Here is a 20,249-nt window from a genome sequence, read left to right on the forward strand (position 1 = left end):
AGTCCATGCTTCAAATCATTTTGACATCATTTCCCAATTCTTCTTAGCTGTGCCCTTGATTCCATCTGCTTCCATATCAGCCAGTAGCTTGCCCCTTTCACCAACCCCCTTTTTTTTCTGGGGCAATGGGGGTTAAGTGACATGCCCAGGGTCACACAGCTGACCAACCCCCCCTTTTTTTTTAGTGAGGCAATTGGGGTTAAGTGACTTGCCCAGGGTCACACAGCTAGTAAGTGTTAAGTGTCTGAGGCCAGATTTGAACTCAGGTACTCCTGACTCCAGGGCTGGTGCTCTATTCAATGCACCACCTAGCTGCACCAAAAAAATATATTATTTTTGTTTGTTTGTTTTTTGCAGGGCAATGAGGTTAAGGTGACTTGCCCAGGGTCACACAGCTAGTGTCAACTGTCTGAGGTCGGATTTGAACTCAGGTCCTCCTGAATCCAGGGCCAGTGCTCTATCCACTGCGCCACCTAGCTGCCCTATTGACCAACCCCTTTTTAATCACTAATTTTCAAACTTTTCTTATTTCCAGGGTCTTTTTCTTTCAGTATTCAGATATTTCCAGATTTTCCAACTTTGAAAAACCTTCACCTGATGGTTTTTCTCTTCAAGCTTTTGTCAGTCAACAAGCATTTATGAAGTGCTTACTATGTTTTAGGCATGTAGTAAGCACTGGTAATACAAAGAAAGAGAAAAACACAACCCCTTCTTTCCAGCAGCTCACATTTTGATTGCAGAGACAACATACAAATAGCTGTGTACATTCAAGATACTTATGGTATAAATGAAACGCAATCTCAGAAGGATGGGACTAGTATCTTGGTAGGGTGAGAGAGTCAGGAAGAGTCTTTTGCAAAAGGCAGTCCTTGATATGAATTTTAAAGTAAAAGGGATTTCAGGAGGCAAAGGTGATGAAGTGTATAGTATTCCAGGCAAGGCTGACAAGTTTAAAGGCAACTGAGACAGTAAATGGAATATCATAAGATGAGTTCAGAAGAAGGGTGGGTTTGGTGGGGAAAATGAGTTCACTTTTAGATGTCTTGAGCTTGAGATGCCTGTGAACTTGCCAGTTAGAAATGCTTCATAGGAAGTAAGCAATATGTAACCACTGAAGCTTAGGAAATAGACTGGGGCTGGATCTCTTAGATATGTAAGTCATATGCATAGAGATGATAAATGAAGGCAGGGAATCTGGTGAGGTCACCAAGTAAGAGAGTATAGGGCTGAGATTGAGCTTTTGAATGTAGCCAGAGTGTATATCATGGATGAAAAGGAGTGGTCAGATAGGTAGGAGGACAGCCAGGAAATAGTGTGACAAAGAGCCAGTGAGGAGAAGTTATCTAGGAAGAAGTTAGTCAACAGTGTCAAACGGTCTAGTGCTGAGAAGTCTAGCAGGATGAAGATTGAGAAAAGGCTCTTTCAATTTCTCAGTTATAAGAAATTGATGGTAATTTTGGCGGGAGCAGTTTCAGTTGAGTGATGAGGGTTGAGGCTGGAAGCCAGATTGCTAAGGGTTTATTTAGTATTGAAAGAGAGAAAGCAGACAAAACAAACATGTTCTCTCCTCTCTTGAGTTTTTGTGACATTGCTTTGTCATGGTTCTTTTCCTGCCTATTGAACTGATCCTTTAATCAATCAATCACCAGGCATTTATTGCCTCCTATTTTTAAGGCACTGTGTTAGATTTTGGGGATACAAATACAAAACACATAGTTCCTACCTTCAATGAGTTTATATTCTAAGAGGGGGGACATAATATTATGTAGGGGACACAGCTGAGGAAGGGAATTTTGTTCTCAGAAATTCATATGGTATATGATTGTGATGGAATATTATTGTGCTATAAGAAATTACAAGCAGGATGATTTGAGAAAGGCATGGAACACTTGTATGAACTGATGTATTAGTGAAGTGAGCAGAACCAGGAGAACATTGTGCACAGTGACAGCAATATTGTTCAATGAAGAACTGTGAATGACTTAACTATTCTCAGCAATATAATGATCCATGACAATCCCAAAGGATAATGATGAAGCATACTATCCACCTACAAAGAAAGAACTGATACTGATTGAACACAGACTTCAAGAATGCTATTTTTCACTCTTTCATTTTTTCTCTTATTCAAGTTTTCTTATACAAAATAACTAATATGGTAATGTTTTACATAATTGCACACCTGTAACCTAAATCTGATTGCTTGCCACCTCAGGAATGGGAGAGGGGAGGGGGGGAAATAGTGATAAAATTTGGAACTCGAAACTTTAAATTAAAATGTTTATTATTTAAAAAAAATTCATAGCCATTATAAATGGATGTCTTGCCTTTTCTAGTAAAAATGATAGTATTGAGATGGCTAGGATAATAACACCTACGGCTCCCAGGGTTGTTGCTAAGATCTAATTGGATAACACTTGTAAAGTGCTTCACACAGCACCTTGCACATAGTAGGCACTATATAAATGCTAGCTATCATCATCATTAAACTTTGTTCTAACAGCAAGAAATGGAAGGGGGGAAGGGCAGATAGTAGTAAGATGCCATTGCTGGGTGGCTTTGGTGTCTTGATGGGTGGATGGATGGATCAGAAAACATAGTCTTGATTGAGTCTAGCTAGAGATAGTAGGATGAGGTGCGTTACCTATTACTTTGTTCAGCCACGTCTGACTTTTTGTGACCCCATGGACCATAGCACACCAATACTGTCCATAAGGTTTTCTTGCCAAGAATACTGGAGTGGTTTGCCATTTCCTTCTCCAGGGGATTAAGGCAAACAGAGGTTAAATAACTTGCCCAGGATCACACAGTAAATATCTGAGACCGGATTTGAACTCATGTCTTCCTGACTTAAGGCCCATCTCTATCCTCTGATAGCTACCTCTTATTCTTCATTTGCTCTCTAATAAAGGCAACAAGGAGTCTCAGTGCTGAGTGGTCCTTAGAGGTTCAGTCCGGAGGCTTGTTATTCCTAGTAAGGAGAAGGGAGGCATCTGCGCCTTTAGTTATACAGGGTTATTATCCATGTCCCTCCCTTAAGTGTGAGTGTAACTCAGAGATCTTTCCTGGGCCCTCTTCTTTTTTTCTCTATGCAGATAACTCCCAGATCTCCATGTCTAACCCACATATCTTTTCTGGACTACAGTGACGTATCTCCAACTGCCTGTTGTGCAGCTATACCTGGATATTCTATAGGCATCTCAAACTCAACATATCTAAAACAGAACTCATCATCTTTTCTCCTAAATATCCACCCTTTCTCCTAACTCTCTTATTTCTGTTGAGGGCGCCACCATTCTTCCATTCCCTCAGAACCTCAGCCTAAGTGCCCTCCTTCACTCTTCACTTTCATTTGAACACCTCCCAACTCCCAAAGCCAATCATTTGCCAAGGCTTATTGATTTCACTTCTTAAATATCCCTAGCACATGTACCTATCTCTCTTCATACCATAAATGTCTTAGTACAGGCCATTATGAGCTCTTGCCTGAACTATTGCAATAATCTCCTCATTGATCTCTCTATCTCAAGTCTCTCCTCTCTAAGGAAGTTTGATGGCACAGTGGATAGAGTGCTGGGCCTATGGTCAGGAGTATCTGAGTTCAAACATGGCCTCAGATACTTATTAGCTGTGTGACCTTGTGCAAGCCACTTAAAATATCTGTCTGTCTCCGTTTCCTCAACTGAAGAATAGTGATTGTAATAGCACCTACCTCCCAGGGATGTTGTGAAGATTAAATGAAATGTTTGTAAAATGCTTAGCACGATGCCAGGCACATAGTACATCCTTAATAAATGCTAGTTTACTTCCTATCTTCCTACTAATCCATATTCCACATGCTGATGAATTGTTTGTCCTATAGCACAAGTTTTACCATGGCACTGCTCTGCTGAAGAAGTTATAGTGGCTCCCCATTGCCTTTAAGATAAAAATGTAGACTCCTGGCATTTAAAGCCCTTCACAGTCTGGCTCCAGCCCATTTTTCAGTCTGATTATGCATTACTTTCCCATACTCTACACTTTGTCCAAACTGGCTTACTTGCTATTCCCTATGTGACATTCCAACTCCTAGAAGAGAGTATGGTGGAAAGAAACACTGGCTTTGGACTCAGAGGACCTAGGTTCAAATCCCATTTCTGTTCCAACATGTGTGCCCTTGGGCAAGTCACTTAACTTCTCTGGGCCTCAGTTTCTTCATCTGTAAAATTAGGATGTTAGATTAGAGGGAGAGTTTCTTATAGCTCTACATCTATAATTCTGTTATCTTGTCTCAGAGGCTTCACATAGGATGGTTACCAGTACCTGGAATGCACTCCTTCCTCACCTCACCTCCTCTTGAAACCCTTATTTCTTTTCAAGGTTCAGATCAAGTGTTACCTCTTTCAAAACGCCTTTCCTCATTCACTGCCTATATTTTTTTCTTTTTTTTTTTTTTCAGGGCAATGGGGGTTAAGTGACTTGCTCAGGGTCACACAGCTAGTAAGTATCAAGTGTCTGAGGCCGGATTTGAGCTCAGGTACTCCTGAATCCAGGGCCGGTGCTTTATCCACTGTGCCACCTAGCCACCCCCACTGTCTATATTTTAATTTAAAATTTGTTTATTTTGTGAATATCATGGATCTACTTACCTTTCAGTATGTGGTATCCCTCAATAGAAATTAACCGCCATGAGGGCCAAAACTCATCTCACTTTTTTATTTGTATCTTTAGTGCCTGGCACAGGATTTCTCACAGATAAACACTTAAGTGTTTATTTAATAATGGATCTGTTTATTAGATTTCTGAAGGCAGAATCGGGAAGGTAGTCTGGGTTTTGTGGGCTTATATGTCGCTGGTTTAAATAACATCTCTATTCTCTCTTATTTTGTGTTTTCAATCTAGAGCTCCAAACGAGAATGGAAACCTCTGGAGGATCGAAGCTGTACAGATTTACCATGGCTACTGCTCTTCATCCTCTTCTGCCTTGGGATGGTAAGGAGACTCTCCTAGGTAGAGATGTAAAACATTTATAATTTATGGTACAGAGGAATCTTGGGAAATCTGTTTTACATTTGCCTTCTTTTCCCTATTGCTTATTTCTTGAAGGGCGGTGTTTCTTTATGCCTGATTTAGTCAATCTGCATAATAGGATGCTTATTTTCTTCTGCAGGAAAACTGATACAGAAGTTAAGAAGAAACTTAGATTTTGAAGCCTCATTTAATTTTTAACCTTTGAGTTTCTGATGTCATACTCCTTGCTGGACAATACTAGTGGTAGAACCTAGGGGTTATTTTGATGATCATGTTTGCCAGTATTGATTTTGGTTTCTAAATGAGATGATTCAGAGCAATGCAAGTCCAAAACCCTGTGTTTTCATGGTTGCTTGCAGTTTCTGGAATATCAAGCTTTTCCAGTGATTTTTTTTCTTAGTAGCTTCCATTGGTTTGCAATTTGGCATATGGAAAGTGCTGTGTACAGATGATTTGTTTTTATATATAAAATTGCCTTTTTGAACAGTGTGGCCAGGTTCCAGTTAGAAGAGATCATATCCAGATCTTTAAGATTCTGTTTAACTCTTTATGTTTCACTACCTTAGGTAACTTAAACTATCCCAAAAATTAATTGATAAAAGTTATACACTTAAAGCCATTGTACTATATTTAATCCTTTCTCTTTGAGTAGTGGAATCATTTGCATTATAGGATTAGTGTAAAAATTCCCCCTGTAATTTTTTTTCCTTTTAAAAAAAATCTAAGGTTGATCCAGTTGCAAATGAAATAAAATGTAAAGTACATTATGAAATTTAAAGCACTAAATAAATGCTAGCTGTTATATTTTTAACTTTTAAACATATTCAAAAAAATTGCTGTATTTTCATTATCGTAAAATTCCTTAGAAGTGACTTATAATCTGGTTTCTGTTTGCATGTGAGCTTGGGCAACTCATCCTTTCTGGTTAAATGTCTTTATTTGTAAAATGATGGTACAATACTAGGTAATGTTCTATGGGTCTATTACAGTTTTAAATTTCTGAGTCAGAGTCCAATTTGAATGTAAATGATTTCATATATAATATCTAATTAGAAAATTATGTTATATTTAGTATGAATAAGTTTAATTTTTTTTAACCATCTACATTTACCATTTAAAATTTATTTGCTGCCAAGCACATAAAAGGAAAGTTTGCCAAGTGTGGGGTTTGTTTTTCTTAACACGACTTTTTCATGAGGTTGAAATTCACTCTTGTAATAAAATTTATACTATTTAAAAATTTCAAAAGTACTAACAAAATAGGAAACTCTAAAATTTTTTCAGAAGGTTTGCCTTTTAGAAAGGCTCAGGAAAGTTGTGTATGTCTAATTCTTAATTTCTGCATTCTTTGGCTTCTCTATTTATTCATTCTTTTAAATAATCCATTCAGGCTTTGGTGAAGGCCTTCTTATAATTCTCTATGGCAACCTACATGTTTAAGGGTCAGTTGTCAGGAGGTACTGACAGTCATCTCTTTGCATCTTGAGAGAAGATAGTGTCAGGGATAGTATTTGATAGAATCTTACAGTAGGATAATTTAAACTCCCTCCTATTACATACCTTAGATGCTGATATAGCCTCTGCTTGAATACTTCTCATGGTGGTGAGTCCATTAATTCAAGAAAAAGCAGGGTGCCTTGTTAGACAACTCATCTCAGAAAGTTTTTCCTTGTAGTGAGATCTGCCTCTACCTCCCCCATCTCCCACCCCCCAAACTAGGACAGATTGGTTTAGTTTGTACCCTTTAGGGTAACAGAATAAGTTTATTTCTTTTATATGAATGATAGCTGTATTAAATTATTTGAAAACAGCCATCAAATCTCTACCAAAGTCTTCTCTTCTCCAGGTTAAATGGCCTTATTTTCTTCAAGACAAATATATCATTCAATTATAATTTTATATTATTTAATTACAACTTTTGTAAGTTTTAAAAATTGTTTTTAACTTACATTGAATTGCTTGAGTTCTTGGGGTGGGGCTGGGAAGGGAGGGAGGAAGAGAAGTTGGAACACAAAGTTTTAAAAAATTGATGTCAAAATTTGCTTTTACATGTAATTTGGAAAATAAAATTCTAAACAAAAAATTGTTTTATGTTTTATATGTACAGTATTTTATCTGTAAAATGGGTTATATACTCTTTGTGGGCTAGTCACCACTCAAAATATTATATCTATGGAAAATATATTCTGTGTTCCAAATAACTAACTTGCAAATAAATCTATGAAACAAAATACCTTTATTTTAAGGCCTGCCTGACAGAGGAATGTGTTATGATGGAAAAGAGCTTGGGATTTGTCATGAAAAGACCTTGGTTCAAATCCTGGCTCTGCTTCTCATTAGCTCTGTGATCCTGAGTCAATCTTATCTCCCTGGGCCTCAGTTTCTGGATGTGAATGTTAAGAAGTTGAACTAAATAATCTTAAAAGTTCCCTTCCAGCTTTAAATTGTATGATTCTGTTTGGTGAAGTGAATTTATGAATTTGTTCTGGTCTTTATGATAAAAAGTAATAGAACCTATAAGAATAATTTTTGGTTTTGTTTTTAAGGGAATGGGGGAAAATGGTAGTTCAGTTTCACCCTATGCCTAAGAGCACTTTAAAAATGTTGACATATCTATTTCCCTGGCTCTTAGACCTTGCAAATTCTAACAGATTGTCAATTCTGACAGAGCATATATAAATATGCATGCACAGAGGTAGTTCTACAGCAGAATTAGACTATGAACTTTACCCCCTTTGAAAAATTCTGGTATAAATAGCCCTTGATCGCTGAGATTATGTATATGAATCATGTATTAACCATAATTTTGAATTTTATGTGAAAATAGTTCTATAAAATGCAACTATTGATGTTTTTTGTTGTTGTTTGTTTTTCTTTTCTTTTCTTTTTTTTTTAGTGAGGCAATTGAGGTTAAGTGACTTGCCCAGGGTCACACAGCTAGTAAGTGTTAAGTGTCTGAGGCCAGATTTGAACTCAGGTACTCCTGACTCCAGGGCCAGTGCTCTATCCACTGCGCCACCTAGCTGCCCCGCAATTATTGATGTTAATGGGCTGGTTTAGGGGATGACTAGCTTTGTATGCTGAAATATTTTATTGTAATGGTGATTAATATAATTTGGATGGCAATTAAGACCCACTATGTGCACTTTTAAATGCAAGAATAATTGCTTTATTTCCAGGTGATTTTTCATGGAATTCTTTTAATGCCACAGAAATTATCAAATTATGTAGCATAGAAATAGGCAGAGACCTAGGAAGGTATGCTACCCATCACAGTTCCCTGGAGTGCATTCTATACTGCTTTGATTAGTCAATCTAGTTTTAAATGACTCCCTCTTCAAAGTTCACAGTTTTTTCTCTTGAGGCTCTCTTTCCCTTATATACCACTTTGTTGTATCCTTATATTCAAGCTGTAGGCATACCTCATAGAAAGTTGCATCAATATTTTATGGTGTTGTTACTAATACATTATAACCAAACCCAGCTGTGAAGTTATGAAACTGCATTGTAACATAGTTCTTCCAATTGCCTGTTTGTAACCTTGCTCTTCTAGCTATAACATTCCTCCATAAATATGTATTCCTGTTACCAACTAAGGACATTATGTGGGTTATTCCTGTATATCCACTGTTTCCTGTCTGACTTTTCTACTCAATCTTTCTAATATAAGTAACTTGTTATCTACTTTTGACCAACCTCCCAATCCCACAAAATCTTTTGATTTACACATTTTCATTTCCTCTTTAGATTTATTTATTTTTTTTTAGTGAGACAACTGGGGCTAAGTGACTTGCCCAGGGTCACACAGCTAGTAAGTGTTAAGTGTCAGAGGCCGGATTTTGAACTCAGGTACTCCTGATTCCAGGGCTGGTGCTCTATCCACTGCCCCACCTAGCTGCCCCCTCTTTAGATTTTTGTAGTTCTTTTCTACCAAGTGTCACAGGAGCTTTTTTGGAACTCAAGATCTTTTTTAAAATGATATTGCCACTTTTATTGGAGAAATTATATTCCATTTATCATTTGATGCCTCTTTATATTCAGATTTAGATTGGCTAACAAAAGGTCCCAGCCCAAGCTCCATTGGCCATTTTTTGGCCTTTCTATTGTTCAGAGTGAGGATAAATAGCAATTGCTTCTGTTTTGACCAGAAACTCTGAGGGTCTTCCCCTCCCAAACTTCCTCCCTCCCTCCCTCCCCTCCTTTCTTCCTTCCTTCCTTCTTTCCTTCCTCCTCCCTCCCTCCCCTCCCCTCCTCCCTCCTCTCCTCCCTTCCTCCCTCCCTTCCTCCCTTCCTTCCTTCCTTCCTTCCTTCCTTCCTTCCTTCCTTCCTTCCTTCCTTCCTTCCTTCCTTCCTTCCTTCCTTCCTTCCTTCCTTCTTTCCTCCCTCCCTCCCTTCCTCCCTCCCTCCTTCCTTCTCTTCCTTCCTTCCCTCTTTTGCTCTTCTCTCCCTATTCTTTGCCTCGCTTCTTACCTAGCTTTAATCACTGAATGGACATTGCCTTAGGCAAACTGAAACCTGGAAAAGACCTTAACTTAAAAAGGCCAAAGTCTCCCACTGCATCCAGGACCCTCTCCAGTTGTCCTGATGTATAGCTTGCCACTGGACCCAGATGGCTTTAGAGGACAGAGTGAGGTTGGGGACTTTGCACAGCCCTCACTCATTTAAATCCAGTTCACTGAAAGTCATGACATCACCTCCTGATGTCATAACCCTCTTCAAGAATGAAAGACAAACAATATATTCGGTCTAAAGTAACAGTAGATTTATTTGCAACTTTTTTGATTTATTGTATACTCTTATGCCCTTCGAATTTAAAATGATTAGCATAATTAACATTGATGCATTACAAGTCTTTTTTATCAGCCATCTCTATTTGGTGAGGAGTTTCTTTTCAGTGTATTAATGTTTATTTTTGTAGAATGACATTTCACAATTTTTAAACTTATAATAATCCCTTAATATAACTTATTTATACAAATTTATTTCATCTAATAGTGGGAAAGTTTTCAGTATTGTAACGATTGTAGTGATGCCACCTGCTGGAGACTTACTGTAGGAAAGCTCCAACATGAGGAGAAGGCCTCTGAGGGCAAGACCATGCGGCTTTTCTTTGGTGTCAGGAAGTGACATTGGCTTGTGGGAGGAAGAAGGGGGAGGCTGGCGCTCTGACTCGCTCTCTTTCCTGAGGACTCTGGTGGAGAAGGGAGCTAGAAACGCGCTCTCCCTTTGATAGATAGATGAATCTAGGCCTTTCTCTCTCTCTTTACCAAAATCTTATTCTCCTTAATAAATGCTTAAGAGTCTAACTCTTGCTAAAGCTTATAATTTATTGGCGACCACTCATTAGATATTTTAGACAGCATAGCTAGAATTTTAGCCCCCTTTACAGTAGCTATCAAACAGATGATCTTATAAATATGAAATGTATAGTTTTAAAAAATTAATTTTATTGCCATCTTTTATTTTTATATCACTTAATATTTCTGAGTTCATTCTTCCCTCTTTTTCTTACAGAGATCCATCCTTTCTAACAAAGAATAAAAGGGGGATGATGGGAGGAGAAATTTTTAAAAATCAGTAGGGTGAAAAGTCTGATTTTATGTAATATTTCACACTCATAGTATTCCACTTTTGCAATTAAAGACTTTGATTCTTATTAAAGAGTTTATCACTGTAATTCTTCTTTAGATCTGTCACAGGGAAGAATGTGGGAGTCCTTAGGTATTCCTCTGTAAAGAATTATTCTTGCCTATAGTCTAATTAGGATTAAAATGGCCTTTTATTTGGCATTGGAGAAAGTAACTGAGGGGTAAGTCAAAGACTTTGCTCCTGGGGAGGAGGTGAATTGGAAACATCCTCCTCCCAGAACAGAAGAAAGGCAAAAGTTTTTATAGAGGATGGATGGAGTGACCACCTGAAAATGGAAAGTTCCTTTTGGTGGTGGGGTGGGGGAAGCTTGGATGCTTGCCATATTCCTGAGAGTCAGGGGATTTTTTTTGGACTGATGATTCTGACCTTTGGGGTTATCTCTGTCCCCAGCTCCAGTCAGGTAGTAGCCACACCTGAGTGACTTTCCTGCTATAGAATTTTATCTCTCCTTACTTCTTAGGTGTGTCTGTCCTGATATCTAGTTGGTCAATTTAAACTTTAATAGTCCCCTGATTCCTCCATGTCTGTGCTTTTCTCTGGTCATCTTTGGTTTTACTTCTCACCAGATCCAAGTTTAGTTATAATTACATAGCATTCTCTTTCACCATCTTCTTATTGTCATTATTGTCATTGTACATATTGATTTGGGTTCTTCTTGTTTCACTCTATCAGTTCATAGAAGTCTTTACTACTTTTCTATATTTATTATATTCATAATTTCTTTTTAAAAATAATTTTATTATTATCTTTTGCTTTCACGTCACTTAAATGTCCTTCTGTATCCCTTCCCCTCCTCTAACCTAAATTGGAAATAAAAGTTGTAAAAGTATGTAACTGAGCACAATTCATCAGTTACCTAATTGTTTTCCCCTCTAGTAGTGCCTTTTACTACTCATTAAATGAAAATGATCTTTTCTTTGACTTTAACTTCCTTATATCACTTTACCTGACTTTAGTCATCTCATGTTAAGATAAGGTTGTCTTCTTTTGCCTGGCTCTTCTGAAGTAGCAATTCTGAAAGTATTTCAACACCTCAGTCATTTTAAGATTTCAGATACCATTGTTAACCTTACCAGTAGTCTATTTTCTATCAAGTGATTTCTTCCTAAAAGATATTTATAAAAGCTTTCCTTATCCCACCCTCTTTCAGGGTCACTTCCCTTATTAACATGATCTAATTCTCTCAAACCTTTCTTGTCTTTCAGGCATTCTATTCCAATTCCTGGAACATTTCTTCCTCTGCTCTGAGTACTGACTTCCCTGGACTAAAATCCCACCTTTTATAGGAAGCCCTTCCTTTTATATGAAGCCTTTCTTAACCTCTCAATTCCATTCCTTCCCCCTATTATTTATTTCCTATTTATCTTGTAGCTTGTTTTGTATATATTTGGTGGCATATTTGTCTCTTCCTTTTTATTATAAGCTCCTTGAGGGCAGGGACTGTCTTATGCCTTTTATCCCCAGCATTTATCACAGTTCCTGGCACATAGCAGGTGCTTAATAAATATTGATTGATTAATTGCTTTTTGTCCTTTCCATTTCAAATATTATTTTTTTTCTTTTTCTTTTGAATACCTTCTGATGAAACTCCACTGATTTACATCTTGTTCTCAAATTTTTTTAAAGTGGTTGCATTTTAAATTATATTTGTTCTAATTCTCTACTCTTAGGGTATATAACTTCAATTAATGCTTAATACAAATAACTTTCACATTTTCCTTTTTTCAGTTCCATATGCTGCTTTTTTAAAAAAAAAAAGAAAAGCATTTTATTATTTTCCAGTTACACGTAGACATAGTTTTCAACATTTGTTTTTATAAGATTTCCAATTTCAAATTTTTCTCCCTCCCCGCCCTCCCCTAGACAGCAGGTAATCAGATATAGGTGATATATATATATAACATTAAACATATTTTTGCATTAGTCATCTTGTAAGAGAAGAATCAGAGCAAAAAGGAAAAACCTTAAAAAAAGAATAACAACAGCACCAAAAACAAAAGAAATAGTATGGTTCAATCAGCATCCATATTCCACAGTTCTTTTTTTTTTTTCTTCTGGATTTGGAGGGCCTTTTCCATCATGAGTCCTTTGGAACTATCTTGGACCATTGTATTGCTAAGAAAAATCAAGTCTATCACAGTTGATCAACGCATAATGTTGATGATACTGTATACAATGTTATCCTGGTTCTGCTCATCTCACTCATCATCAGTTCATGCAAGTCTTTCCGGGTTTCTCTGAAATCTGCCTGCTCATCATTTCTTACAGCACAATAGAATTCCATTACATTTATATGCCACAACTTGTTTAGCCATTCCCCAATTAATAGGCAGCTCCTCGATTTCCAATTCCTTGCCACCACAAAAAGAGCAGCTATAAATATTTTTGTACATGTGGGTCCTTTTCCCTTTTTTATGATCTCTTTGGGAAAAAGACCCAAAAGTGGTATTGCTGGGTTAAAGGGTATGCACAGCTTTATAGCCCTTTGGGCATAATTCCAAATTGCTCTCCAGACTGGTTGGATCAGTTCACAGCTCCACCAATAAGGCATTAGTGTTCCAATTTTTCCACAGCTTCTCCAACATTTATTATTTTCCTTTTTTGTCATATTAGCCAATCTGATAGGTGTCAGGTGGTACCTCAGAGTTGTTTTAATTTGCATCTCTCTAATCAATAGTGATTTAGAGCATTTTTTCATATGGGAATAGGTAGCTTTGATTTCTTCATCAGAAAACTGCCTGTTCATATCCTTTGACCATTTCTCAATTGGGGAATGACTTGGATTCTTCTAAATTTGATTTAGTTCCCAATATATTTTAGAAATGAGGCCTTAGGGGCAGCTAGGTGGTACAGTGGATAGAGCACCAGCCCTGAAGTCAGGAGGACCTGAGTTCAAATCCTGCCTCAGATACTTGACACTTACCAGCTGTGTGACCCTAGGCAAGTCACTTAACACCAATTGCCTCACCCTTCCCCCCCCCCAAAAAAAAAAGAAAGAAAAAGAAATGAGGCCTTTATCAGAAGTACTGGCCGTAAAAATGATTTCTCAGCTTTTTGCCTCCCTTCTAATTTTGGATGCATTGCTTCTGTTTGTACAAACCCTTTTTAATTTAATGTAATAAAAATCATCCATTTTGCATTTCATAATATTCTCTATCTGTATGTTGCTTTTAATGTGGGAAAATACCAATAGAACACGCCAGCTATCCTTTGGTTATATCTTTTCATCATGTGAACAGCCAGTCTTTCAAAAAAATATATATTTAATTCATGACATACTTTAGTTTGCTTCTTTCTATGAATCATAATCATATAACCCCACCAAAAGAATATTAGTATTAAAAGGATGAGCCTTTGTTTAATGGAGAAGTTTGGAGTCATTAGAAGAAATTTGCAATTTCCTGGAAGGAAATACAAATCTAAGATATCTTATATCTTATCTTTATGTCTTCCAAAAAATTGTGCAGTTTTGATTTATGCGTGAGAAGTAATCTTGTTGGATGAAGGAGAAAAATAGCCTTGTTGATGGAAGAGAGCCTCTAAGGTGACATTTTTCTCTGTGAAATAAAAACTTTAAAATTAATGAACAGTAAGCACAGTGGGATCTTCTTTTCTGTACATTATTTTTAGTCAATGATGTGTTGCTTAAGATGTGGTTCTACTAGTCAGTCCATAGATTTTTATTGTTAAGCACCCACTATGTGTCAGGCACTCTTCAAATCCCTAGTGATATAAAATGAGTCTAAAGACAGTTCCTGTCCTCAGGGAGCTCACAACTTAATCAGCGAGACCACAGACAAACAAATATATATAAACAAACTATATACAGGATAAATAGAAAAAAATTCAGAATTAAGGGGAGTTAGGAAAGGCTTCTTGTAGAAGATGACATTTTAGCTGGACTTAAAGGAGGCCAGGAAAACCAGTAGGCAGAGATGAGGAGGGAGAACATTCCAGGCATGGGAGACAGATGGAGAAAACGTCCAGCTGAGAGATGAAATGTCTTGTTCATGGAGTATCAAGGAGACCATTGTTACTGGATTGAAGAATACATGGTGAGGAATAAGGCATATATAATAGGACTGGAAATGTAGGAAGGGTCTAGGTTATAAAGGGCTTTTGTTTTGTTTTATTTTTTTGTGGGCAATGGGGGTTAAGTGACTTGCCCAGGGTCATACAGCTAGTAAGTGTCAAGTGTCTGAGGCCAGATTTGAACTCAGGTACTCCTGAATCCATGGCTAGTACTTTATCCACTGCACCACCTAACTGCCCCATAAAGGGCTTTTAATGGTGTATTTAAATAGAGCATTTTGTATTTGATCCTGGAAATGAGATAGAAAGCCATTGGAATTTATTGAGTAGGGTAACATGGTTTGACTTACTACTTAGAAAAATCATTTTGATTGCTGAATGGAGGTTGGATTAGAATGGGGAGAGACTTGAAGCAGGCAGACCCACAAGTAGTCCATCACAGTAGTCTAAGACCTAGCTTTTTAAACTGTGGGTCTTGGAGTGAGGTGATGAAGGCCTGGACCAGAGTGGTAGCAATGTCAAAGGAGAGATGTGGGCATATTTGAGAGATGCTGCAAAGATGAAATTGACAGGCCTTGGCAACAGATTGAATATGGGAGGGAGAGATAGTAGAGGATGACACCTAGGTTACAAGCCTGTAGAACTTACCTTTATAATAATAGGGAAGGTGGGGGGTGGGGTGGGAAGAGTTTGAATGAGGAAGGTGTAGGGGGAAAAGATAATAAGTTCTGTTTTAATCTGTTGAGTTTAAGATGTCTCCTGGATGTCTAGTTCAAGGTGTCAGATAGGCAGTGGCAGGTGCAAGACTGGAAGTCAGCTAGAGAGGTTGGGGCAGGATAGGTAGATTTGAGAATCATTAGCACAGAGATGGTAGTTATATCCATGGGAATTGATGAGATCACAAAGTGAAGCACTATAGAGAAAGATGAGAAGAGAGCCCAGGACAATGGAATATTTTTTTGTAAAAGTCTACCTATTTCCTTGTAATATTCTCATCAGTGGTACCATTGATGAATGTATAGATAATTCTCATAAAAATTTTATATAGCTGGAGCTGGGAAAATAGACCCTTGGAGACAATAATTATTTATGTTCTCTCAGTTGTCTTTTTGGTAACAATATCTGAAAAATTCCTCTTATACCTTTGTGTAAGAAAAGTTCCTCTTGGCTTTGAGCAGAGCAAACCAGTATGGAGGTTAGGATAAGGCAATGAACTCTGCTTTCAGATGATTCTTCCCTTGCCCAGGAGGAGGTAAAATTGGGGAGGAGAAGATGATCCTTGTGCTCCTGTCAATTGGGGCCCCACAGGACTTGCAGGTGTTTTTTTTTAAATATATGTCATTTACTAGTTGGAATAAAAGGAAGCACCATGGATGTCCAAGGGAGACATGCCAAGGATTAGCCATCTAGATTTAGAAACTCAACATGAATCCTAGTAGCCTACTTTAAAGCTAAGCATTTCGATGAAAGAAATATTTAAACCATATAAATGTGATGCATGTGGTAAGGCCTTTTGACTGAAAGGAAAGCTTAAGGAACATAAGAAAATTCATACTATTGAGAAACCATATCAATGTAAGAAATGTGGCATGGCCTCCCACAGGTACTCAGACTTTACCAAATATCAGAGAATTCATTCTGATGAAACCATATGAATGTAATATATGTGGGATGACCTTTATACTTAGCAATTTGCTTTAGGCATTGCCTTTAGGAATTCCTTAATCAACATCAGTCTGTTCATACTAGTAAGAAACCATTTGAATGCAATGAATATGGTGTAAGACTTTCTGACAAAAAAAGACAGCTTAGTGAACATCAGAAAATTTATAGTGCAGAGAAAACTTTTCAAAGTAATGAATGTGACATGGCCTTCTGCTAGTGATCAGATTTTAATAAATATCAGAGAGGGACAGCTAGGTGGCACAGTGGATAAAGCACTGGTCCTGGATTCAAGAGGATCTGAATTCAAATCTGGCTTCAGACACTTGACACTTACTAGCTATGTGACCCTGGGCAAGTCATTTAACCCCAATTGCCTCACCAAAAAAAACCCAAAAACCCCAAAACAATAAATATCAGAGAAAACACACACACACACACATACAAAAATTCCTCTTACACTTTTCCTTTCCTCAGCTACCTTGACAATCCCTCAGTGTCATTATAATTGTGTTACCTTTAGAATTTACCCCTCTGCAGCTGTTTTTCCTAGCTTTGTTTACTTCAGTACTATTTCCACTTCATAATCACCTTCAGGAATATGTTAGAATCCAAATGTAGTCAAATCACTGTTCTTGGAAAGTTTGTCAGAAAAACCTTGCAGATCTTTTCCATCTATTTGTTGTCCTTCCAATTCTACTTGTAACTGCCACAGTGATAATTTTGTTTTCTTAGATCTCTCCCCAAGCTTTCTTTAAATAGTTCCCCACAACCCTTTTAATGTCCTTGTTGTTCTGTGTCAGTAATATTCATAATCTTCCATCATCCTTCTTCACAAAATCTTAGGAATTAATTTATATTCTAAGTCAGCATTCACCTTGGTTTCCATAGCTGTCTTCTTGGAAAATAAGTCAAATGTTTGCTAATAATTAAGATATGTGTTTTTCAGGTTCCTTTAATCTCTCCATAATGGAGAATAATAGCAGTTGATTTAAACAACATATGTTAAATTTATGTGTGGAATTTTTGTAATCAAGCCTTCTAGTTCACGTGACAGCATTGAAAAGTTACAGAAAAAAAATCATAGAGGAGTCCAGCTTTCCATATATAAATTATGGCAAATATCTAAAATCAAAGACCACTGATAATGAAAACTGCAAAGCATCAGAAATATTTCCTCCATGCAGATCAGAATCTTTTAAAGAAAAAAGATGGTTACAAGCCACTGTAGGCAGGTAGAGAGGTCCTAGAGGAGGCCAGTATAAATATCATATTTATACATATAAATATGGAAGCTGATGGAGTCAGGAAGAGGAATCATGTCAGTGCAAACTCAGGTAAATTAGCTGAAATCCAGACACATTCAGGATGGCTCCCACAAACATAGCTGAAACCAGTCGCCCAGTGCTCTGAACAGGGAATTTAAAGTCCGTGCAAGGTCTAGTAATCAAATCAAAGGCATAAACCCAGATCTTGAAACTGTCCTGTTAGAAGAGAAGGAGTGAAAGAACCTACCCCTCTTATGTCACTGTGCAGGGACACAGAACCTTATCTATGCTCCTCAAAGCATTTAGAGCCATAACAGGAGAGCAAGCCAACTCAGAAGCTAGCACTAGGAGGGTTTCTTAGAAGGCTTAGTCCAGTGTGGTTTCCAAGATTCCTCTGGGGCCTATCAGGCCTACTGCAGGAGATGGAACCAATTCCCAATCAAGGATTGTGCAAAGAGAAGAAGACAGAGTTTGGTTTAGGCCAGAACCTGCAGTGGACTCACAGGAGAATGAGACAGCCTCTAGGAATTGAAGCAGAGAGTGACAATATCAACAAACCCTTCTGGATTGGCAAAAGAAGTAGCAGTGACACCTCTTTTATGAAAGAGACAAGATCAAACAAAGACAATGAAAAACATCCGAAAGGGCTAGAGGAGAGTAGCCTGACCACCAAATCCAAAACCAAGAACTGAGATTGAAAAAATGGGTAAATATAAGAAAATGCCACACATAATGAAGAAATAAATAGTATGGGTTGAGAAGACTCAGAAGAATCCCCAAAAGAAGAGAATAGCTCTGACAGCAAATATAAGCAGAGACTTGGAGGGGGAAAATAGCTTGGCCATAAGGGCTACGAGAGTGGCTAGAAGAAATAAAGCAGGGGGGGGGAAAGAAATAGAAATGAAATAAGAGTTTGGGAGGAAAACAAAATGAAAGGAGCATAAATAATTGAAGCTAGATTATAGAAAACTTTAACCAAATGGTAGACTATGAAGAATGAAATGGAGCCTGGGGCGGGGAGGGGGAAAAGGAGGAGGGAATCTTTGTAGCAAGTTTCTCTGCTAAATTTCTCGTTTCTAAAATATATAGGGGACTAAGTCAAATTTACACATATAAAAGCCATTCCCCAATTGACAAAGGGCCAAAGGGTATGAATAGACAATTTTCAAAGGAAGAATCAAAGCTATTAATAACCAAATAGAAAAAAATGTTCTAAATCACTTTTTGTTAGAGAAATGCAAATTAAAGCAATACTTTATACCCACCAGCTTATCTAAGCTGACAAAGAGGGAAAATGACAAATTCTAGAGATATGAGAAAACAGATACACTAATGTGCTGTTGGTGGAGCTGTGAACTTCTCCAATTATTATGAAAAGTAATTTGGAACTATGCCCAAAAGGCTATTAAACTATTAAATATACTCTTTGAACCAACAATACTATTACTAAGTCTTTAAATCCAAGATTAAAGAAAAAGACAAAGGACCCATATTTTGGGAAAAAAAATCCTTTTAGGAGCTATTTTTATCAGGGCAAAGAATTGGAAACTAAGGAAATCCCCATTAATTGGTCAATGGCTGAATAAGTTGTAGTATATGAATATGATAGAATAATATTTTGTTATAAGAAATGGTTACGGGTATGGTTTCAGAAAAACCTGGGAACTGATGCAAAATAAAGCAAGTAGAACCAGGAGAACAACCAATACAGTCACAGCAACATTGTAAAGACAATCAACTTTAGGGGCGGCTAGGTGGCACAGTGGATAAAGCACCGGCCCTGAATTCAGGAGTACCTGAGTTCAAATCCAGCCTCAGGCACTTGACACTTACTAGCTGTGTGACCCTGGGCAAGTCACTTAACCCCCATTGCCCTGCAAAAAAACCAAAACCAAACAAATAAAGACAATCAACTTTAAAAGGCTTAGTATGTCTGATTCACCACAATTCTAAAGGACTCATGATGAAATGATATCCACCTCTAGATAACAGAACTGATAGACTTGGAGTGCAGATTGAAGTATATTATTTTCCAATTTCTTTTTCTTACCAGTTTTTTGGGGGTTGAGGAAGGAAACATGGCTAATGAGGAAATTTGTTTTGCATTACGATACATGTTTGTAATAGGTTTTGTTTTTCTTGCCTTCTCATTGGGTGAGGGAGGAGAGAGAGAATTTTGAATTTAAAAGAATAATGAAGTCTCTGTGCTTAAAGACGAATAAAATAGAACGAAGCAATAGAACTCAACAACTCCATGAGAGCAAGAAATATAACAGTGAAAGAAGATTGGAAGCCAAGATGGCAGACTAAAAGAAGCACCATATCTGAGTTCTCCCATTTTCCTCCAAACAACTTTAAAATTATGCCTCAAATTGAATTCTGTAGTGGCAGAAGCAACAAAAGGCCAAGATAAGACATTTTTTCCAGCCCAAAACAACTTAGAAAGTTGGAAAGAGAGGTCTGTGACACTGGAGTGGAAGCTGTTCTGAAGGTCACATGGCAGTAGCACTAGCTATGGGCATTGGAAGTGGAGACAACAGTAGCAGCAAATTCCAGAGCTCTAAAGTCAGAGAAGGAAAGTAGATCGGGCAACAAGACGGAAAGAGATTACAGGGGACACCTGTTCTA

At 37.6% G+C, this 20,249-nt stretch overlaps 1 protein-coding gene across 2 annotated transcripts in view; it reads left to right on the forward strand.

Annotated features, from left to right (window-relative positions):
* SLC44A1 (solute carrier family 44 member 1) overlaps positions 1–20,249 on the forward strand; it is a 215,909-nt gene that overhangs the window by 51,350 nt on the left and 144,310 nt on the right. For both annotated transcript variants that reach the window (XM_043985574.1, XM_043985566.1), the window contains exon 2: positions 4,882–4,971. In XM_043985574.1, coding sequence (XP_043841509.1) covers positions 4,882–4,971 — 90 coding nt within the window. The remainder of the gene's footprint in view (positions 1–4,881; positions 4,972–20,249) is intronic.

Source organism: Dromiciops gliroides, chromosome 1, assembly GCF_019393635.1.
Source record: "Dromiciops gliroides isolate mDroGli1 chromosome 1, mDroGli1.pri, whole genome shotgun sequence".
Lineage (NCBI taxonomy): Eukaryota > Metazoa > Chordata > Mammalia > Microbiotheria > Microbiotheriidae > Dromiciops > Dromiciops gliroides.